Source organism: Nomascus leucogenys, chromosome 1a (genome assembly GCF_006542625.1).
Source record: "Nomascus leucogenys isolate Asia chromosome 1a, Asia_NLE_v1, whole genome shotgun sequence".
NCBI classification, from domain to species: domain Eukaryota; kingdom Metazoa; phylum Chordata; class Mammalia; order Primates; family Hylobatidae; genus Nomascus; species Nomascus leucogenys.
The window spans coordinates 58,970,305-58,994,713 of record NC_044381.1 but is presented as its reverse complement, the minus strand read 5'-3'; the positions used below and the strand labels follow the sequence as shown (position 1 = coordinate 58,994,713).

Sequence of the window (24,409 nt, the reverse complement as noted above, 5' to 3'; positions counted from 1 at the left end):
ACAATGGCTCATGCCTGTAATCCCAGCACTTTGGGAGGCTGAGGCAGGAGGATCATTTGAGGTCAGGAGTTTCAGACCAGCCTGGGCAACCTAGTGGGACCCTGTCTATATAAATAACAAAAAATAATTAGCTTGGCATAATGGTGTGTGCCTGTGGTCCCAGTTACTCAGGTGGTTGAAGATTTCTTGAGCCTGGGAGGGTGAGGCTGCAGTGAGCCGTGATCGCACCACTGCACTCCAGCCTAGGTGACAGAGCGAGACCCTGTCTCACATAATGATGATAATAATAATAATAATAATTTCAAAGTTAAACTATTGGATATAAACCACGAAGAACCATTAAAAAGAAGCCAGGCATGGTGGTGCATGCCTATAGTCCCAGCTACTCAGGAGGCTGAGATGGGAGGATCCCTTGAGCCCAACAGTTCAGATCTAGCCTGCACAACATAGCATCTTTACAAAGAACACTAGAACAACAGGGTTACTATAGTTAATAATAATTAATTGTACATTTAAAAATAACTGAAAGAGTATAAGTGAGTTGTGTGTAACACAAAAGATTAATGCTCAAGGTGATGAATACCCCATTTACCCTGATGTGATTATTATGCATTGTACGCCTGTATCAAAATATTCCATATACCCCATAAATACATACACTTACTTATGTACCCACAAGAATTATTTTTTTTTTTTGAGACAGAGTCTCACTCTGTCGCCCAGGCTGGAGTGCAGTGGCGCGATCTCAGCTCACTGCAAGCTCCGCCTTCTGGGTTCACACTATTCTCCCGCCTCAGCCTCCCAAGTAGCTGGGACTACAGGTGCCCACCACCACGCCCGGCTAATTTTTTGTATTTTTAATAGAGACGGGGTTTCACCGTGTTAGCCAGGATGGTCTTGATCTCCTGACCTTGTGATCCGCCCGCCTCGGCCTCCCGAAGTGCTGGGATTACATGTGTGAGCCACCACGCCCGGCTAAAAATAATTTTAAAAAAGAATACCAGGATATAAAACTAGACTGTACTCACCATTTTTGCAATCATGGTCACATATGGACCTGCATGTTGATTCACAGCAAAGAAGTCCAGGAGCCGTGAGAACCAGAATATGATGTCTATGCAGTAGATCAGTCTTCCCGCTGTGTGAAAAGGAGGGTCACCCCATCGAAGGACGAAGCCAACTGAAAACAGGCCAATGGCCACAGTTTCTGTTAAGTTCCAGTACTCACTAATCCATACCTTCACCTTTTGAGTAAACTTCCCAGGTTCTGAAATACAGATCTAAAAGATGGAAGAAGGAAACTTTAAAAAGGAGGTACAACCAAAGAATTCCATCAATATGATCTTCTTAAATACACAAACCATTCACTGAAAGAGTAATCTAAAACCAGCCAAACCTTAAATCACTCGCAGATTTCAGAGACTTAAGTTATCATCAGTAATGAACTATTTAAACAATGCTGTAAAGATATAATTTAATTCATTTGATAATACTAGATTGTCACTTGAAACTCCAACTAGAAGTCAAAAAAAATAGAAAGCACTTTTTCTAGCTTTCAATAATCCTGAAATAGCATGAGAAAACACCAAGACATTTTAAAACTCAATACTGCAGTGGATCTGTATAGCTACGATTTCATTTCAGGAGGCACAGCAGGGTGCAAAGAACACTGGATGGAGCAAGGAATCCTGTAATCCAGTCCGACTACTGCTATTTAGTGAGTTGTTGACAAACTACTAAGAATATGATATCAGGCCGGGTGCAGTGGCTCACGCCTGTAATCCCAACACTTTGGGAGGCTGAGGCAGGCAGATCACTTGAGGTCAGGAGTTCGAGACCAGCCTGGCCAACATGGTGAAACCCCGTCTCTACTAAAAATACAAAAATTAGGCCGGGTGCAATGGCTCAAGCCTGTAATCCCAACACTTTGGGAGGCCGAGGCAGGTGGATCACTTGAGATCAGGAGTTCAAGACCAGCCTGGCCAACATGGTGAAAACCTGTCTTTGCTAAAAATACAAAAATTAGCTGGGTGTGGTGGCGGGCACCTGTAATCCCAGCTACTCCGGAGGCTAAGGCAGGAGAATTGCCTGAACCTGGGAGGCAGAGGTTGCAGTGAGCCAAGATCTCACCACTGCACTCCAGCCTGGGTGACAGAGCAAGACTCCATCTCAAAAGAAAAAAAAAAAGAAAAAAAAGAATGTGATATTGGAACTCACTAAAATAAGAAAATACCCCTGAAACACCACATCAGACAAACAGAAATGTAAAATAGTACACTAATTTTCCCTGAAGCATTAAAAAAAAAATGGTACAATTCAGATAACTATCTGTTTCTCTCCTGAGTTACTTTCTATAATCTATAAACTCCACATAGGAATTAGCAGGCAACATAGATATAATTACAAAGAATATAAGTATATAATGTTGGTTATATTACCTCTAGGACAAAATAAATATAGGTAAATACACAGACACAGAGACATACATTGACATCTAAAACAGTCTGAGTCACAAATATTTATGATTGCAGTTATAACTGATAGGAATGCTAGTTTTTGTTTTTGTTTTTGTTTGAGATGGAGTCTCGCTCTGTCACACAGGCTGGAGTGCAGTGGCACGATCTTGGCTCACTGCAACCTCCACCGCCTGGATTCAAGCAATTCTCCTGCTTTAACCTCCCAAGTAGCTGGGATTACAGGTGCGTGCCACCATGTCTGGCTAATTTTTTGTATTTTTAGTAGAGACAGGTTTTCACCATGTTAGCCAAGATGGTCTTGATCTCCTGACCTCGTGATCTGCCTGCCTCGGCCTCCCAAAGTGCTGGGATTACAAGCATAAGCCACCATGCCCGGCCCCCTTTTTTTTTTTAAAGTAACTCATTATGAACTAGAAATTTTTTAAAAGTTTTGTTTTTTTGCTTCTTGGATTATTTGCCTCAGAGAGATTTCCAGCTTCAATTTTCAAAGTGTTTGGTAGGAGCTTTCAAAAGCTATAAACGTATTCCTTACATATTGCACAACTTTGCCATTTATGCCACTCATTAGATGAAACTGATAATATGAAAATAATGCAAGGCAACAAAAATCAACCCCACCAAAAAAAAAAAAAAAAAAACACTCAGGGAAATCAAATAGTTGGAGGGTTTAATACAATTCTATGGCATCATCTATCCTTTAGGATTGGTAAACACACCAAGACATCCAATTCAAAGATAACTGCTTCCAAAGTGCACCAACCAGCAGAAAGCAGCTGATAAGGATAAAGGGCTGGAATCAAGGATTCTCCCCCAAATAACCTTTATGCAGCATGTAAGTCAAGGTCAGTGTGTCCTGTCTTCCCCCGCCCTTGATATGTCCATTTTCATCACCAGAGCCAAGGAGTCTTTTAGTGGATACCTACAGAAGCTGAGGACATATGCAGAAGATAAAGGTAGATGGCATAACTCACCTCCCTGACCACCTCAATAGCACTGGTGAAGATGTAAATGCTAACAAGCCACTCCTGCACGCTGGGCTGGGGCTGCATCTCCACCAACACGGTGTAAGTGAACAGCATGAGGAATGCCAAATACGCCATCTGTGAAGGGGACACACATTCCCCAGATGTGAGTGAGAGCAAGCATGCAGCATGCCAAGGAGACGCAGATGGAGCAGAAACCCAGGCATGAACTTCAACACGATAACACGAACACAGAACTAGGACCACCTTCGGGTTATTGATGACCTACTATTAAGGAAAGCACAACAATCCATGGTGTTCTAGTCTAGGATTTAGAGGCAGGAATGAAATCACTGTTCTCAGATGCATGGAAGGACACATTGTGTCGTTCTGCTGGCTCGTGACTGGCATTTCCAGGACCCTGCACAACCAACAGGGGCACTGGCAAGCTAACAGCAAGCCCAGGAGGAATCACAGGTCTTCCCCTCCATCTTAAACACAGAAAGAAAACATGTGTGAAGCATGCCAGATCCGCAGTGGCAGTAGATGCTTATTTTCAAATACAATGAACTGTGGCCTTTACCACTGCTGGGAGTTCTATTTTATGTTGATTAAAATAATCTGTTTAATAGAAAAGTTGTGTCCAACTGTGAGCCCTTTTAATTAAGGACTGTTTGTCAATATTTATATCTTCAGCACTCAGCACTCAGCACTCTGCCTGACACATGATAGACATTCAATAAATGTTTGTCTAATTACTGTGTATATATATGTATGCCTAGATTTCCAAAGTCTTGAAAGAATTAAGACATAGTAATCACACATATAGATACATAGTGATTAATAGCTTTGTAATCTTATGTAATATTCTTATCTTCTTAAGATATAGTCCCAGAAGCAGAATATCTGTCCACGCACATTGAAAACTGTGACAAATATTACTAAATTTTCTGACAGAAAGGTTTTACCAATTTACACTACTATCAACAATGTATGAGACTGCAGTCCTCTAAATCGCTTCAGAGACAACATGCTCACTGATCAATACTTGCATTTAAAAGCCTTGTATCGGCTGGATGCGGTGGCTCATGCCTATAATCCCAGCCCTTTGGGAGGCCAGGTCAGGCGGATCACCTGAGGTTAGGAGTTCGAGACCGACCTGGCCAACATGGTGAAACCCCGTCTCTACTAAAAATACAAAAAATTAGCTGGGCATGGTGGTGTGCACCTGTAATCCCAGTTACTCAGGAGGATAAGGCAAGAGAATCTCTTGAACCCAGAAGGCCGAGGTTGCAGTGAGCTGAGATCGCACCATTGCACCCCAGCCTGGGTGACAGAGCAAGACTCCATTTCAAAAAAAAAAAAAAAAAAATCAGTTGAGAGAAAAATGTGTGTGTGTGTGTGTGTGTGTGTATGTTCATTCTCACAAAAGTCATATTATTTTAACCTTGATCCCTATTTCTCATATATTTTTATCTACCTAAATGGATAAGTCTGCTTCTAACTTTAGTTCTGCACAGATAACATAGAGAATAGCTTAAACCATTTCTAACTATATAAGAATGGTATTACTGACAATAGGTGGTCTTTTAGGCAGTCATAATGGATATTACTGCCTATGATTTAAGGAGGTGTAGAAGAGAAGCATATAAGAAAGTAAACGTAAATTTCAATAATTCTATACTTCTCTTGGTCTATATCTCAAAGTCTGAGTTTTTTTGATGACTCCTTAGGGACACACTTTAACTTAATTTGTTCTATCAAGCATTTAAGTTTTTTGTCATTGGTTTCAGCAAGGCTAGACAATTTACTCCTTAACTTTTACTCTGAGGTTCAGACCTTAGCCCATTTGTCTGTATATATTTTATTATTTGTATTTTGTTATCTCCTTATACTGATTCCTTATACTGGACTCATTTACATACATTAATGGTCTCCCCTACATAACTGTAAGCTGTTTGAGGTCAATATTGGTGTTTGGCAATGTCTTCTTCTCACTGCCCCCTCTGCTGCCTAGTATACTATGTCTTAAAGACAGCAGTTAGCTCTCAGTAAAATTGAATTGAATGACCTGAACCTTAGGTTACCCTCAGCCATAACTTTCTTTCTAATATGTATAGTGTACGACTATACGAATCTGGAAGATTTATAAGCAAAAGACTACAAACATATTCGATAAGTAGATATTCAGATTGAGAAAGCAGCACAATTCCTCTACTTGAGAACAGGTTGGATTCCTAAAGGCTATGTTAAGTCCACTTACTCTTTAGTCCAAAGTGGCATCACACAAAGGCTACAAGCAACAAAAGTACTCACACCTAGGTAAAATTAGGCACTAAACACTCTGGACATTGGCAGTATTGCTTCTGACTCTTTTTGTTTCGTTCCAATTATTAAAAACACATGGTGGGCAGATCTAGCTGGTTTTGTGCTACTGCTTAGCTTTGTTCCTGTTTCTTAAAGCTCCTGAGCTAGAAATTTCCAAGGGAAGAAATGCCTAAATACACTTTTCCCAATGGTATGACGATGGTTAAAACTCTCCCAGCACTCCTGTCAAAGTCTTTCGTATATGTTGTTGCACATTACAAAAATAGCAAAACCTCATTGTTTGAAAGCAGATGTGATTTTTGGAAACAGATAAAAATCATACACAGCTGTGTACTTATTCAATAAGTATAGGAAATAAGTGTGTGGTTGGCCAGGTAAATATTTGGAAATACAACACATTTAGATAAATATCCTTTTATAGTCACACTTCAAATGTTTTAGACATACAAACTCTTGGCCATGAGCTATTTAAGTATAGATAAGCATTAGAAAAATAAATGCTATGGGAGCACATGTTCTCAGATCTCCTGAGGGCTGTGTCATGGAAAAAAATATTAAAAAAAAAAAGAAAAGAAAATTCTATGAAATAAATGTGAAAAGCACCAAACACATCTAAAGCACAGTTCATGCTTTCTCTGTAGCTCTGACATCCATAATAGATTTAGTATTTGTTCACACAGTTCAGCTTCTAAAGTTTTTCATTTTCTCTCTGTATTTATAAACATATACTACTGAAGGCAAAAAAAAAAAAACTTACATCATTTTCTATCTATATAACACATTCTTACAAAGAAAAAGCTGATTCAATTGCTGATTTTCTAAGAAGAATCCACCCACCTATTGCTTAATTCTACAAACACTGCTATTAATTTGGTTGTTCCACAAATCTTTGAACGCTTAGCCTCCCTTCAAATGGTGAGGTTTTACCACTTTTGTGAATGTGCAACAACATACTTGAGGGACTCTGATAGGAGCACCGAGAGAGTTTTAACCACAGTCACACTGTTAAGAAAAGAATATTCCAGTGTTTCTTTCTGTGGAAATTTCTAGCTCAGGAGTTTTTAGAGACAGGAGCAAAGCTAAGCAACAGGGCAAAGCCAGTTAGATCTTCCCACAATAACAGTGCTAACTCTTAGCACTCAAAGAGAGAAGAAAATGCTTGTTCTCAAACTCCAAACAGTAGGCGAGCTCCACCCTAACCTCTCCCTGCCTTCCTCCAGTCCTCTTTGCTACCTACTTTGTCATGCCCTCACTTTTTTTTAACTAGGTTTCTACATTTTTATTGCAAAGTGGCACATCAGGCATATTATCAACATCATCACTAGCTATCAACCATCATTAATCCGACATATATTGTTGTAATGAGACCAACCGTATAAAACCAAAACTTGACAATTGGAGCACTGTAGAACTCATAGACTTTCCTGGTCCATGGAAGGTGTTGGTGGCCACTTTCCAAACCAAAATGCTGATTTTCATCCAGTTTCTCATCATGGCCCTTTTCCAAATCATACTCTTTCTGTAAAACAAACAATCATTTTCTTGTCAGCAGCTTAACTAAAATAGTGACAAGCATGAACATCCAAAAAATATCATAAATAATATATTAGAAATTAATTAGCCGTAATCCCAGCACTTTGGGAGGCCAAGGTGGGCAGATCACCTGAGGTCAAGAGTTCAAGACCAGCCTGGCCAACATGGAGAAACCCTGCCTCTACTAAAAATACAAAAATGAGTAGAGTGTGGTGGCACATACCTGTAATCCCAACTACTTGGGAGGCTGAGGCAAAAGAATCGCTTGAACCCGGGAGGCAGAGGTTACAGTGAGCCGATATCATGCCACCGCACTCCAGCCTGGGTGACAGAGTGAGACTCTGTCTCAAAAAATAATAATAATAATAATAATAATTGGGCACCTACATGCCAAATTATAATCTTACCTTTGAAGGGAGAGAAAACTGCATGTATTGTATAAATTATTGACCAGGTAAAACGCATGAGGTATTTCTGAAATGCAAGCTGTCTCTGTAGTAATCAAACCCAAAGTAAGAATAGTTTCAAGGATTTAAAAATTGATCTCTTTCCCAATATCCTTTTTTTTTTTTTTTTGAGATGAAGTCTTGCTCTTGTCGCCCAGGCTGGAGTGCACTGGCCCGGTCTCTGCTCACTGCAACCAACCTCCGCCTCCGAGGTTCAAGAGATTCTCATACCTCAGCCTCCCAAGTAGCTGGGCTCACAGTCACCTGCCACCACACCTGGCTAATTTTTGTACGTTTTTAAATTTTGGAACCTAAGGATACTCATAAAATCCCTGTGAAATCAGTAATGAACAATACAATTATTTCCTTAACACATAAGAAATTGAGCATACATTGATGATGCATGGCCATTCCTTGTCATAGGAAATTCAGACACTGCATTAGTTTTAGGATTCTGACCTTCGATAGCATCCCCACTGATTTATAGCAGAGGGTCTGTTTGTCTGCAGTTCATGTGCTCTCTGAGCTTCTAGAGTTCCTTGAACACCCTGCAACCATGTGCAAGTATTTGTGTTGTACATGCATTTTTCTGGGGAAAGGATCAGATTTTCATCAACTACCAAAAAGGTATGTGTCAGTCCAAGGGAATTAACTCATGTAGAGAATTAGCAATGAGTATATGTAAGGCAGAGCAGGAGTTGCCTGAATGTGACTACACAAACACCCACACAGAACGAACTTTGAAAAGAGGAAGGAAAGAAAGAGAAAAGAAAAGAGAGAAAGGAAAAGAAAAGACAAGACAAGACAAGAAAAGAAAAGAAAAGAAGCACTTATAGCCTGGCTACCTTTAAGAAGCAGCAATACAAGGGTAGCGAAAGGAAAGCAAAAGCGATGTCACTCTACTGTGTAGATTTCTAGGTGGTTTTAGTTTTTTAATAGGAAACACATGTAATTTTTAATTTTTTTAAGTAATATTGAAAGAAAGGAATGTTCTCTGCTGCCTCTCAACCTAGTCCATTCTTGCAACCTAGCCACAAAAGTTATCTCTTTAATGTCAGACCTGCAAGATTAGCAAAATTTTTTAAGCCAAGGAATGAGTCAAATTTTGCTTGAGTTGTCCATATAATTGCAGAAAAAATGTGATGTTTAAGGCCTCGGGCATCTAGATGGGTTATCATCAGTGCCTGATTAATTATTCAGTCATTTATTTCACTTTGGGCAGTGGGGTTAGGATTATGACTTAGAAATGTAGGAATTGGCCCAATTCCTAGCAGGTTTGAACCAGCCTAGAATTAAAATGGCGTAAAACCAATTAGAAAAGTGATCATTTATGAGCTTTTAATGACGTCAATACCACATCAGAAAGACCCCAGAAAGCAATTTAAGTAATGACTTTATTATTAAATAACTTCTCTTATTATTTTTCTAGGAGTGTTTCATTAGCTCTTAATTGCTCTTGACAGTTTGGAGTGGATTATAAAGTGCTGATCGGGCCTGTCTCTGAGTTGAATGCAAAGACACCAATTGCTATGATGAAGACAACCTGAGAATGTAAATTCAGATTTTTTTTTTTTTACTGAGAAGAAGGTAAAGACAAAAACATTTGGCTTGAAAAACTTTTATTACATATATATAGCTCCCCTCACCCCCCACACCCCCTGACCACCCCACACTCCTTTTTTCTCTCTAATTGTAATCTGATACCAGCAGGTACACAGATTAAAATTATAACTACAACAATAAGTCTTCCCCCATATCTGTTTTGCAGTCATCATTCCCACTTAATGATGTTCTGATAGAATAGATTTTGTTATACAACTTTCTTAGTATTATTTCACTGTGTCTAAGACCGAGCTCATCTTTCCCCTTCTGAACCCATTCCTTCTCCAGTTATCCTTGTGTCCCTTCAATATGGCCTTGTTTAAAAGGCCCTCTTCCTCTCCATGTCCATTGCTACTGACTCTCAATAAAGGATTTATCATTTCTCACCTGGATGGCTATGCTACCCTGGCCTATGTTCACCCTGCTTCCAGCCAGTCTTCTTGATAAACCATCCTATGCCCTGGAGGCAGAATAATTTCTCTAATAGTCAGATCATCTCACTACTCTGGCATACACATTCACTGGCTGTCCGTAACTTACACAATAAAAATCATACTCCTTCACAGGATATACAAGAATCTACATGATCTAGCCTCAATCTACTTTCCAGCCATTCCTACAAGTACTCCCAGCTTGTCACCTAACCCTCATAACTTCGATTCCAGCCAAACCATACCATTTGCGATGCTTTACATATGCCTTGCCACTTCCCAACTCCATGACCCTGCTTATTGTCCCCTTCCCACTGACATGCTCTTTTCCCTCTCCACATCCTCAAGTCAAGCTCAAACACCACCTCAATCATAAAACTGTCACCAACCCCTAATCCTCACCTACTGACTCCTAATGGGAAGGGTCTTCTTCTGCTGTTGGTTAACCCATTCTGCCATCTTACTATAATTTAGTCCTAAGAAAACTCATGTCATCAGAGGTCAAGTTTTTAAGAGGTTATCAGCTAAAAAGATCTAAATTTCACATGGCAAAGTTATTTTGCCTGTAGGAATTTCAATAAGGAGTTTTATAAAACCTCAGTGAGCAAATGCAGTATTTGATGCTATACAGCTTCAGCTCCAGAATAATGGCTTTCCTTCTCCAATTACCAGAAGTGCCTTCTTTATATTCATTATTACCCACTATTACCACAAGATACAACACAGTGATACTCTAAAGAGCATCTATGTATCACCTGCCTTCAGTTTCCTGCCACAATACATAATGCAAATTATGTTCCTCAACTAATAAATTGCATTACTTAGTGTTATGAAATCTTATCTACCCCATCAAAAGTGCTGCCTCCACCCCTTACACCATGCCTAGCAAAATTCTAAAAACATAGCAGCTTATTAATAATTACTGCTTAAGTTAAATTCAAAGGCAAAAGAATGATTGTGGTTATGATTATAAGCCATTTATAGTGAACAGACTTGAAACACTTTTTCAATACCTGTTTTAATTGAACAATGGTGAGATATTGTGGATATTCTGTCTGATAAGCCCCACAGTGGAAAAGGCTGCATCTGTCTTAATTAATTCAGAGTCCACAGAACCTCTAGCACATGTAAAGTGGCCACTAACGAGTCATTGAATTAATAAATTGGTATATGGCTATGTCCAAACCACGTCTTTGATTTTGGCTTTGAAGTAGAAATAGGATATTTTGCTTAACTGTATATGGGGGTTAATTAGGTCTATTGTACATAGTATACCTGACCATAGCATAATATGATTAAGATTATACAAAAGAACTAAATGCTTGACTGATTAGTCAGAGGCATTTTAAAATAATGTATAACCCCAGGAACATCTGTCATCACGGGCCTGAAATAGAGGCAACATAACTTTTGTTTAATAGATGGCTATATAAATAAACATTAAGGATGTGTATGTTTGCGTGCAGTCAATACAATGAAAATTCAGGTCCTTATGATTTTGCACTAACCACAGAAGCACTTTCTTTGGAACTGCTGGCATTCTGGTCACTGTAATACCACATAAATTGGTAGTCCTGGGACTGGGGAACATGTGACATCTCAGCTTTGCTTTTAAATTCCAATGTAAAAATGGTGGGTGGTAAAATAATGCTTATAATAATCTGTAAAAGAAAAAGAAAGCAAAACAAAGTATTAGGGACTACAAAAGCACATACTAGACAAATAACGAAATTAAGAATTTCAGTGTATATAAAATGCCATCCCCATCCCAGTTCAATTTTCATCCCGTTTCTATAAATAATTTTTTGACTCAGCAACTTCAGTTCTAGTGTCTCGCTCAGAAATATTCATGAGTACAAGCATTTGCGGATAAGAATGTTCATTGCAGGACTATTTGTAAAAGCAAAGCACTGGTGTCAACCTAAATGTCTATCTAGAGAGGGACAGCTGGTCTGGAATAACCTAATAGTGGAATACTGTGCAACCATTAAAAAGACAAAGGCAATGTTGAATATAATGAAAAGGTAGCTACGCTATATTGTGAAGGGAAAAAATCAAATTACAGTTATCTCTTGGTATCCAAGAGGGATTGGTGCCAGGACACCCCTGACCCCCGACCCCAAGGATACCAAAATCTGAGCCTGCTCAAGTCCCTGATATAAAATGGTGTTGTATTTCCATATAACCTATGCACATCCTACCCTTACTTTAAACCACCTCTAAATTACTTATAATACCTAATACAATGTAAATGCTATATAAATAGTTGTTCTGTACTGATTTTTCATTTGTATGACTTTTATTGTATTGTTATTTATTTGGGGCTGGTTTTCCAAATATTTTTTATCTGAAGTTGATTAAATCGGCAGATGTGGAACCCATGGATATGAAGAGCCAACTGTATAGAACACAGAGTGATCCCATTTTTGTTAAAAAACAAAATTAAAAATCTTAGCTATTTAAATGCATATACATATGCATTTAAAAGTTTGAAAATATGTATACCACCCTGTAATTATTTATCTCTAGGAATAGCAGGACAGGGCAGTGACAAGTATTATTTTTCAATGAGCACACTGCTTTAATAATATTTTAAAGCCATTAAGTAGCTATTACCACATAAAACACATTAAAATTTGTTGATATTATAAAATCAAGAATCTAAAAGTATACCGTCACCTTCTGTTAGATCCATCTCCCATCCTACACGTATCTTTTCTCTACTAGTAAAACTCAAGGAGGGTATATATCCAGACATCCACAAGTTTTTTTCATTATACTGCTATTATTTATTAATTACTAACAGTCTTTTCAAAAAAAAATTTTAAATTCAACTTGTATGACCTTCCAAGGTAAAGAGTTTAAAAGATTTACTAAATGCTCTGATATCAACTTGATGAACACCACCTCTTTCAAGCTAAAAGTAGGCCTTAATATTCTGGTATTCAGTGACCAAAAAGAGGATTTAAATTGACTATTTGACATTCATTATTAAGTATGGTAAACTGAAGTCATATCCTTGTCAACCTTCTTTTTTTTTCATGATGAAATTATCTTTTGTCATCCTGTTTTAAAGCTTGATCTCCTATGAAGACTCTCTGGACTTTCTACAGTTCTAATAGGATTTTATTTGTGTGTTTGTTTTTTGTCCAGATGTAGAATCCAAAATACATGTGATCTTCTAGGTCTGGAAAAATCGCAGTTACCATACCCAGTGGTAATATTGTACTAATTAATCTCCAGTCAACTTCCTGAAGAGGCCCCACATTCTGTTGCCCTTGTGCATTGCAGAACAACTGGCTTATGAAATAGTATTTGACAACATCAGTATCCCATCTCTAAGGGATAGGATGGAGAATTACAATGAGTTTTCCCATCCACATCTCCCTACATGGTTTTCCTACAGTCTTTTTCTACTTGGAATTAGCCTAGCCAGGACATCTCACAATTATTTGCAAATGTGTTTCTAAAATTCACCAACTAAGCACTGATAAAGTAAGATCTAAACACTGGAGAAGAATGTTTACTGCAGCTTAGAGACTTTAAGTAGCTAACTCAGCCTTTTTTATTAAGTCACTCTATGTTTTGGGGCAAAACATTTAGTCTTACTTCACAAGTCTCCTTTTTGGTATGAAGTATATGAAGAACAAGAATTCATTAAGTTCTCAGAAATAAGGATTTCTAGTAAACTAGAGTATATACAGGACACAAACATGAGGAAAATTATTTCTCAAACTACCAGCTATCTATATCTTATCTCACTCCCTGAACGTTGAACTTATGTAGCTACAGTTGAACCCATTCACGTCACTTATTCCTCAGTTCCAAGGGTGCAGTCAAAGCAGATCATTGGAGAACTTCTGAAAACAATTACTGTTTCTGGTATTTTCTTTAAAAGGATTTATGTTGAGATCCTTTTTGGTTGACATTTCTCTTATTTCTATAATTTCATCAGTGGAAAAATAGTCATGTTTGGGATGCATCATATTTTTAAGAACTCTAGGAAAAATAAAATTAAAATATAAAATACAGACTTATGTAGTTCTTAATACTCACTCTTTGTCTCCTTTTATTTATTTGGTTTCATAAGTATATGTACTCTTTAAGCTTGGCCATAACCTAAAGCCTTTAGACTTAGGTTTGATGTCAAAAGTTAAATGTCCTTAGCAGTCAACTAAATTAGTCTTGATAATTTAAGATAATAGATGAGGCTGAGAATTTTGAGATGGTTAGTTATATGAACAAATGTATTGGAGGGTAGCCTTATGAAAGAGTCACTTATTCTCTCAAAAAAAAAACACACACATACACACACACACACACACACACACACACATTGGGTGAGCAGAACAACAGAAGTTATTAATTTTATTTAGTTTATTATCTGTTAGTATTCTTACACTGAGAAAAAAATTCACTAAAAAGTCTCATTTACTTTTGTTGTAAGTATTGGAGGCAATAGCAACTAATAATAATGAAATCTTGCATGTTTGTCTATGCTTTTAACTTCTAACCACCCTCACCTTTGTGGTGGACAGGGCAGGTAAAATTATACCCATTTTTCAAAAGGAAACTGTGGCCATGGGAGATAAAAGTCGTCTTCACAGATTCCTCTGGGAAGACCCCAGATCTTCTGTGAGAATCAGTTATATTAACTGGGATGTGAGGGCGATCTGGCTGTGACATCTGTCACTCCATTGATTGCTAGTGTTGATTCAGCTGATCTGGCCGGCTAGGCGGGTGTCCCCTTCTTCCCTCACCACTCCATGTGCATCCCTCCCAAAGCTGCGCGCTCTGTCGCTCAGTCGCAGAAGATGACCATCCCCGATAGAGGAGGACCAATCTTCCATCAAGGGTATATGAGTAGCTGCACTCCCCTGCTAGAACCTCGAAATGAGCTCTCAAAGATATTAACTGGTTTTCCTGAAGACACAATTCTGGAACAAAATGTAACTCGAGTACAGAATTTTATACAAAACTAACATTAAACTCCATAAGACAAGTAAAGTAAATTTACCTTTAACCAAGAGTTTTTCCTCATTTTCAGCCGCCCCATCCACATGTCCGTCAGTAGCATCTGGGTACAAGTATGTGAAACAAAGGGTCGTAATCCTCCCGACACGGCCAGTTTCAGGCAGGTCGAATTGCTCCAGTTCCTGAGTTCATACGTCAACAGCGTCATGGCCATGCGCTCATTCTGCTTGAATGCCTTCTCCAACAAGTCCAGAGCCAGCTGGCCAAACTGTCTGCCATGACGGTGGCCAATTAAGAAAACAAAGGCAGGTGAGAGAGCTGCATTATTAGAAACATTTTAGAACATTTAGAAACATTGTAAAAGATTGGATGTGAGGCTCAGAAAATATCAATTCATAAGGCTTCCTTTAAAAAAAAAAAAAAAAAGCCAACAACACCAAACAGCAACTTAATAATCTTAGTTTCCAGAAACTATTTGAAAGGAATTACTGCTCAGGAAAGGGATTTTTCTCCCTTTCCTGAAGGAACGCAACTAGGAGGTTTACACTGTAGCATACAGAATTTAATTTACACCTGAGCTATTCATGGGGAGTAGCCACTCCACACTATTGGACAGAGCTTGGTTTGTTTGGGACTCCCTGATAAGACCTAATAAAGTGGTTGGTTTTTTTTTTTGGACAAAAAAGACTATTCAGAGCCCAACTAGCAAGTAAGGAAAGATGTGGAGTCACTTTTTTTTTTTTTAAGATTTTATAAAATATCTACATGACTTAAGAAAGCTATAGACCTAGACCTAGAGATACCCTCATGTGATTTTCGAGGAGAATGTTTCCTCTGAAAGGTAGACATTGTCATTCTCTGGAATTTGTCTTTTAGGTAGAGACAGGGTCTTGCTATGTTGCCCAGGCTGGTCTTGAACTCCTGGCCTCAATCAATCCTCCAACCTTGGTGTCCCAAAGTGCTGAGATTAAAGGTGTGAGCCACTGCACCCAGCCTGGGAATTTTTTATTTATTTTTTTGACGGAGTCTCGCTCTGTCACCAGGCTAGAGTGCAGTGGCACGATCTCGGTTCACTGCAACCTCTGCCTCCAGCCTGGGAATTTTTAAATCAAAATTATAAATTAGTTTCCACTGATTCTAGCTTTCATTCTTTCCTCACTACTATAACACTTTAGTAACTTAAAAACCAAAAGCATTTTTAACTTCTATTTTCCACCATTACTCTCTGGCTCTTTAAGACAATGCATTTATTTGTTTTCCCACCTAAGAGATACTTAATGAAAACAATGTCTTAATTTAATTTAGCATCAAAGAGTTCTAGAGTTAGGGGGAACTTTCAAAATCATTAATTAACATTTCACAGTTAGGAAACTAAAGCCCCAAAATCTGGTCAACTGTCTTGTCTAATTAGTCAACAGCTGGACTAGAACCCAAGTCCCCTGACTTGAAGGCCACTTCTCTTTCCTTTACTTCACAAAGCTCCTTAGAATACCTGAAGACCCTTTTAATAGGAGAGTCCATAAAATGCATGGCAGTAAGTCCATTTGTCCTACAAGTTAAAGATGAGAGAGATAAAAGTGTCTAACCATTCTAAGTGTTGATGTTTAGTATGAAGTGAAGAGAGAACACTTACTTTGAGTAATTCTTCAACTCTTCTGAGGCATCATCCACCATGTGACTCTCCTTAGCTTCATGGGCCATTGCCTGGTAGAGGATACACGCAATCACGGCTTTAACCGTGGCCTCCTCTCCATGCTGCCAGAAGAACATGGCCATCTTCTGCCTTTTCATCAGCACAGCCCAAACCAGCAGGTCATTGTAAGGGTAAAGAAAGCCAGTAGACTCAGGGTCATCTGATACATTTTGTTCTTTTGACTTCTTCCTTGATTTATGAAGGACTATAGACTTTTCCTGTTGGAAAATAAAATAGGAATGAGTTTTCAAATACTCAGATGCATGATGTTTTACCTAATTCAACACAGCAGATGTCCTAGAGATTTTTTGTAATCACTACTAAAAAAAAGATGGAAATAATAAGATTTTATAAGCCAACAAGCAAAATTTAGACCATAAAAGGTAATCTACGTCTTGTTGCATTTAACAGATCCAGAGTCCCTGAACTGATATATCTTAAGGTCATTTAGCATAACTTAAAGCAGTGCCTCTTTAGGATATACCCAGAGTGCTTAATTGAATTTGAAAGATGGGTGGGTAGGGGAAGATATAACAATGCCTGAGAAATGGTTCCATCTTCCTCAAAGTAATAACCACAGAGCAGTATGATGAGTGCTGAAATAGAGACTACATGACAACTTTTAATTTCTCAAGGAAATGGGTCGAAATAGCATATTGGATACATGAGAGTGACGTATTTTTAAAAAGCTCTAACCTCACTTAGCAAATAGATTCATTATCTTCCCTTTGGGAAAACATCCCTAGTGTAGCCAACATGCATCCAAATAGATTGATTTGAAGTTTCTTTTCCTTTATTCTGATTATATTTATCAGCAAAGGTAATAGGTGATCATGAAATACCATTCTCCACCTGATACATCCCCATTCATCATGCCACCCTACCTCCTCACGTACTCCTGTATCACTTTGTGTGTCTCTATCTCTGGGCTCATCATACTGCACTACAGTTATGACTTTGAGGAAGATGAGACGATTTCTCAGACACGATTATATCCTCCCCTCCCCACCCACCTTCCAAGTTCAACCAAGCACTCAGTATAATGCCTGGCAAATACTAAAGATTCAATAATTACTCCTTTTAATTTGAGAGGTCATAGCAAAAAACTATAATCCATTTCCTCTATTTCTATAAATAAAAGGAATTCATGTTCATTGATTATGACCAAGGGTAATTTTATAAAATACCTCTTTCATACCAGGAGCTATGGAAAGCAAACCTCTTTCAGCTAACATAATAACCATTTGCATGGAAATTCTTGAGCAAAAGCATTTATTCTCAGAGTAAAGTAGGACTGGAGGAGTATGAGACTAGGAGGAATAACAATGTTGCGCGCACACACACACACACACACACTCATCATCATTGTCATACTGTAATATTAGATTCATATTAATTTCAAGAAAGCCTCAAAAAGGAAAAAATAAAAAAAAAAAGAAGATGCAAAAAGTCAGTGCGACAGAGAAGTGAAGGAAAAGAAGGAAACAGACTTCACATCCAACTGGCCTTAGGGAACAGGATATAAGAGTATGGTGTTGGGTTAATGATCACATTTTTTAAGTACCATCCCATAGATCACCTGACTGAGTCACTGTCTAGACACAGCAGGGATAGCAGCAAGGAAGAGAGGCTAAAGTGCGAGTCCAGAGAATCACTGTGCCTTTGCTCACTGTTGTTACCAGACAGCTGTGATATGCTTTTGACTTGTACCATCTGTTTATGGCACTTACAAATGGTCCCTCCATTTGCACCTCCCTTTCTTTGATATAAATGAAGAAACAGTCTCAAGCTGCAAAAAACATTTTCCTTTTAAGTTTAAAAACAAGTAAATGGTACCTTGAATTTGTATGGCTGTGCAGTTCTAATGAACTGGGAGTGCAACGTACTTTCTGCAGACTCATTTCTATTCCCTGAGGAGTGTCTCTGGTGCTGGGAAAGGTTTTGAACAAAGCTGGTCACTCTCTGGCACATGTTATTATTTTATTTTTAAAACAAAACAAAAGGAGGGTAGATTATAGTGGTAACAATATTTTATTTCTAGACAATAATGAAAACCAAATATAATGTTGTGTCCTACCAAATATCCATGCCTCTGTCTCTCATTCATGATTAGCACCCAACAAGAGCCTCTAATGATCTCATTGTGCATTTTGTTATTTCCTAACATCTTAGAGAACACACTTTTTCGTTCCCTATTATATATCTGCATTCCTTCACTATGTGGAAATTCCATTAGAATGAATGGGTGTTCTCTACCTGGAACAAGTTCAGAATAGGCAATAAAGATTTACAGTTCTGATAAGAAAAAATTCCCATTCACAAGCAGTTCCAAGGTTACGTCAGAAAGTTATGGAATTTCTCAGGTATTATATAACATCTCCACTGGAACTCCAGTGGCCAGGCCCAATAACAACACAACTCATTGCCATTAGCATGAAGTTTTCATCAACGAGAAACAAAAACAAAAAGAAGCATTCTTAAAGGGACTAACATAAAACATGATAAAAATCATAGGCTTGCCTGATCTCTACTTCTACAGAGATCCTGAAGAGATTGAAAAAGAAGAGTAGGCTGCTGCTGAAAAGGCTGTGACCAAGGAGGAATTTCAGGGTGAATGGACTGCTTCAGCTCCTGAGTTCACTGCTACTCAGCCTGAGGTTACAGACGTCTGAAAGCATGCAGGTGCCCTCTGTGACTATTCAGCAGTTCCCTACTGAAGACTGGAGTGCTCAGCCTGCCACAGAAGACTGGTCTGCAGCTTCCAGTCTCAGGCCACTGAATGGGTAGAAGCAACCACTGAATGGTCTTAAGCTGCCCTTGCACAGGCTCGTAAGCAACACGGAAATAAGGTTAATGTAAAATAAACATCAGTTTCTGAAAAAAGAAAAGTCTGAAGCACAAAAAATCCCAAAATATGCACATAGCAAATGAATGATTATAAATATTTACGGAAATAAAGTTTAAAGAGGGATAACTTTTTAATAGAAAAATAATAAAAATTTTGTTTGAAATGTCATCTTAAACAATTAAAAACTAACTAAAATTAGTTTAATTTTACATTAGCTATAATAAAGGTCAGATGATCATTGCAACTGAGCACAACTCCTTCAACTGAGCAAAGACTGAATCAAGTAATTTTTTCACATAATTGGATAAAATCTCCGATCCTAATTTCTGGTTAACTTTAGTGGCAAAACCATAAACAGGATGCTTTTGGCATGAACGTTTCCATTTTTCCAAAGGCCTCTGTTAGTTTTTGATACTTAAATCATTCTCCTAGGAAGAAATATAGATTCATTTTCACCGTGCTACTGATTTGGAAGATCATCCGCAAACCTATGCTCCCTAATGCAATTTCTTAAAAAGGAATGTCTTCACTTGTTGAGGGAGAACATTTACCGCTAGATAATCCGCCCACACTAAGAGCCCACAGGTTCAGTAAAGAGTGGATCTGGCCACTAATCCCAGAAATTACTCCCTCATTACTGAGGAAACTTATAAAGAAAATAGAAACAATCTTCAGACAATGCTACTCCAGAACCAAATGAGGAGGCCGCAGAACTGAGATATTGCTTAAGTAACATGTCTCAGAATGTGACAAATACGTGCTATCTGTGAATGTGAATTTTTCACATTTTCACCTGGACGCAAATTCGAAAGTTGTTTAAAATCACTGGTGTTCTTAAAGCAAACTATACATGGGTGACTGTGGCAGGGATGCCCAGGAGCCCTAGGCAGGCAGGTGGTATAATGACTTGGGGATGAGGAGGAGGTGAGGAGAGCCCTAGTTGGTTTTTCTTAAGTATCGAAAAGACGACTGGAAAAAAAACAAGTGCCTGCCTATTTTGAGGTTGGAAATCTTAATACAGAAAACACAGAGTCAAATGCAAGCAAACGCTAGTTAGATCAGTTCAGAAAAGCTGGAACTGCTTAAATTGAAACCCTCACAGCTGAATCAGAAAGCATAGTGAATATTGACTGGATATTTGATTATATTAAGGAATTATTCATTTTTTATGTATGATAATGGCATCATAATTACATTTTCCTAAGTACATTTCATTTAGAGATATTCACAAGAATTTATGAATGAAATGATATGATGCATAAGATTTGATCTTAAATAATCTGGGGGCAGGAGGTTGGCCATTGTTGCTATTACTGAAACTGAGTGATAGGTACATGTGGATTCATTATACTATTCTCTATTTTTGTATGTTTAAAATTTTCCATTAAAAAATACAACTGAGAAAAAAAAATAGGCTTTGTTTTTTAAAATTTATTTATTTATTTATTTATTTATTTAGTGACTGGATCTCACTGTGTTGCCCAGGCTGGTCTCGAATTCCTGGGCTCAAGCAATCCTCCTGCCTTGGCCTCCCAAAGTCTAGGGATTACAGGCATGAGCCACCATGCCCAGCCCAAACTACAGGCTTTGAACTGCTGTATTTAAGTTTCTGTTTTGTTGATAAAAATTGAACATAGAAATGATGAGGTGAAGACTTTTTAAAGGCAACACCCAAATTATTATTACTCTTGTAATATAGAATAGTGTCATTATAGTAATTATCATAATGACCATTATTACTAACGATAACTGCACCCTCTGTGTACCAGGAACATGGATTTTTCATATATTATTTTATTTAATCCTTCTGACAAATTTATAAAAGGGGCATTACTATTCCCATTTATAGATGAGAAAACATGCACAGAGAAGTTAAGCTTATTGTTCAAGATTACACAGCTACTAAAGAGCAAAATTGGAGGCAGTCCTAGCCAGACGTCTCTGACTCCAAAATCATGTGCTTGTAACTACTACAATTTAGTTTTGTATGACACACAATAAACTCTGCACTCCACTGGAAGGCAATCCAAGAAACAGGTGACTTCATACTGGCAGGCCATTTAAAGAAAGGGCACTAAGGGAACTTCCCTACCAAGCTCCACACTGGGCTGCACCAGCGCCACAGTCAGTCCTCCTACTTGCCACTGGGAACCTCACAGCAATGTCTGTTCTGTTTAAATGAAGTAGCTGATACCTCCTTAAGTGTATCCTTATGCCTTTGAAATCTTAATAAAGAACATTTTTCTGTGTCGGATTTGGCTTTCCTGTTTTGCTTTTTCATTTCTGAAAGCCAAGCTGGGCTTTCACGTCACTTGATTCTTTATAAAGGATCCCAAGTAGCTTCATATTCTAGGCTGTTTATGGAATCTTACCCCAAACTGCCTTTCCAGTCTCCTCCCTTAAAACCATATGACACTGATTCTCCAGCAACAAAGGTCTCCTTGTCACAGCAGAAACATACCTGAATATCCAAAGGCTGTGCCCTTTACTGCTCCTTCTCTTCTCTCAACAAAAATACCCAAAACTACATTTTCTAATCCTCCCTCATCTTCTAATAAGAATAAGTCTCCTCAGGTTGCTAATCCATAATGGCAATTTCAAGAAATAGGCAATGTTTCCCCTGCTAACTACTAACCAACAACTCTAATTTTACATTCCTAGACTCTCAAAACTATCATGGAAAATAAAATATGTGTCACTTGTGTTTTTAAGGATATTCTACACGCATCTTTCAATATAATCACTACATGCTTATATCAAGTTTGTTATCTCCAGACTATGGACTATGATGAGTTTACATATCTAATCTGATTAAGCTTTTGATATCAGTATTTTCGGAAGAACAAAAAGAAAAGAAAAGAACTAGTCATCTCTCACTCTAACCTGCCTCATCACATTACTTCTATGTCACTATAGCATGTATTATATACTGTTTTGTATTATGGCTAGTTACTCATAAATCTGTTTAAGAGTTTCTACACTTCTGATCCTTATGCATCCCAAGCCAACACTGCAACACTTAGTACAGTATACTTCACATACAGCAGATAACAAATGTCCATAAATAAAATGATCATTTTAGGAGCTATTTTTGTCTGAACTTCCAAGGCCATTTTTCTAAAACAACAATTCCTAATCATTCTCAATTTTACTTGGGCACTTTTCAATTACTCTACCTTGGGTTTTCTGTAGAGGTTGTTGTAGAGGGCTCTGAAATGTTTTCTAGTGTAGTTGCTGCGATATGCTCTACCAATGAGGTATTCTACTACTAATCCAATGTCAATCAAGGTTATTCGGTAGCCTGAGAGAAGAGTATGCTGCAACAAAAACATGCAACGACTTTTAACTTTTAGTTATCTTCTTCCATTTCTCTTGCCATGCCATTAGAACATAATCAAATTAATCGCAAAGAGGTAGACATACCTTTTAAATATCTTTACAACCTGATTAATTTAAGTGACCAGCCATTGATACAATCCGCTAGTTCAGAAGGAAAAATATCTTAGCCTTAATATGTTTTCTCATTTCATAGACATTAAATGTGTGCTTCCATCTATGCGTGCTCTCTCTCTCTTACTCTTGCTCTCACTCTCCTTATCATGCACACAAACATATATACACACAAGTTTGAGTAAAATACATTTAAATATTTTTTATTCTATATTGAGTTCCTAATTGGAAGTAAGATAAAAATATTAAACAAGTAGAAGAACAAACAAATATGTATATAATACAGCTACTCCAACAGAAGTGAAATCATAAAGTCTACACTGAATGTGTGTGATCCAAAATTAACATTGGGTTAGCTTTTCAGCTTCTCTCTTTGTTGAAATGGATATAACACTTTGCACTGCGTTGACTACATCATATTTAAAACAAGAATATGGGAGGAAGTAGAACAAATGAAAACAAGGAATATAGAATGACAGAGTCAAATTCGATACCAAAACATGAGGCTTATGCAGCCACGTTCTTCCTTGAATTGAACTTAATCCAGTATAGACAGTATAGTGTTTTCTATATTTCCGGGCATATTTGGGGGTCTTTGTTTCTATAATCCATTTTCCCTATGGTCCAAAATCCCACAGGATATATTACAAGGGTATTGAAGTTGTCAGCTTGCATGTCTGTCTTCCTTTACAGACTGTATCAAAGGGTCTGTCTTTCTCTACCCAGAGTTTAGCATATGCACTTGGCCAAGCTGAGTAACTATCTGAAACTCTATACAGGCATACCTTAGAGACATTGTGAGTTCAGTTTGAGAAAACCACAATAAAGAGAATATTGCAATAAAGCAAAACAAACAAACGAACAAACAAAACCATGAGGCTGTGCCAAGACAAGTGTTATGGTTGGTTGGCAGGAGGGCTGAGTGGTAGATTTCCAAGTATGTGGGTCTTAGTCTAAATGAAAATTATTTTGACTCCTTAAATCGCACCTTACTACCTCTTCATAACTGTTCACTTTTAAACTGCCCATTTATAGTAAATTTTTAAAGGCACACAGAGTGTTGAACAAGGTCTCTGAAATGAAGATTGTGACTAATATTCACAAAGCTTGGAACAATAAATAAGGTTATATATGAATGAATGTAAATAATTTAATTTTTCTTTTTCACATTCATAATTTACTTTTTTCAAGGAATGCCAAAAGTAATGCTCTTATTGCTGCTAGTTAGAACATATTTAACCTAGTCCATCACTTTTTTTCAGTTTACTGTGGCAGAGTTTAAGAAAAAAAATAAAGAAAATCATTTTTATATTGCATAAATCAATACAAACTAAATTTACATGAGCATGGACACTTTTGCTTACTGCTAATTTGCCAAGGAATAGGCGGGGCACAGTGGCTCACGCCTGTAATCCCAGCACTTTGGGAGACCAAAGCAGGTGGATCACCTGAGGTCAGGAGTTCGAGACCAGCCTGACCAACATGGTGAAACCCCATCTCTACCAAAAATACAAAAAAGTAGCCGGGTGTGGTGGCAGGCACCTGTAGTCCCAGCTATTCAGGAGGGTGAGGCAGGAGAATCACTTGAACCAAGAGGCGGAGGTTGCAGTGAGCCAAGATCGTGTCATTGCACTCCAGCGTGGGCAAGAGCAAAACCATCTCAAA

At 38.0% G+C, this 24,409-nt stretch overlaps 1 protein-coding gene across 1 annotated transcript in view; it reads right to left on the bottom strand.

Moving 5' to 3' along the window:
* TRPM6 (transient receptor potential cation channel subfamily M member 6) overlaps positions 1-24,409 on the bottom strand; it is a 117,988-nt gene that overhangs the window by 61,353 nt on the left and 32,226 nt on the right. The window contains exons 11-18 of the mRNA XM_030809828.1: positions 22,471-22,611; positions 18,283-18,375; positions 16,387-16,664; positions 14,797-15,025; positions 11,288-11,440; positions 7,140-7,286; positions 3,449-3,577; positions 1,029-1,280 (exon numbers count right to left, since the gene is read on the bottom strand). Coding sequence (XP_030665688.1) covers positions 1,029-1,280; positions 3,449-3,577; positions 7,140-7,286; positions 11,288-11,440; positions 14,797-15,025; positions 16,387-16,664; positions 18,283-18,375; positions 22,471-22,611 — 1,422 coding nt within the window. The remainder of the gene's footprint in view (positions 1-1,028; positions 1,281-3,448; positions 3,578-7,139; positions 7,287-11,287; positions 11,441-14,796; positions 15,026-16,386; positions 16,665-18,282; positions 18,376-22,470; positions 22,612-24,409) is intronic.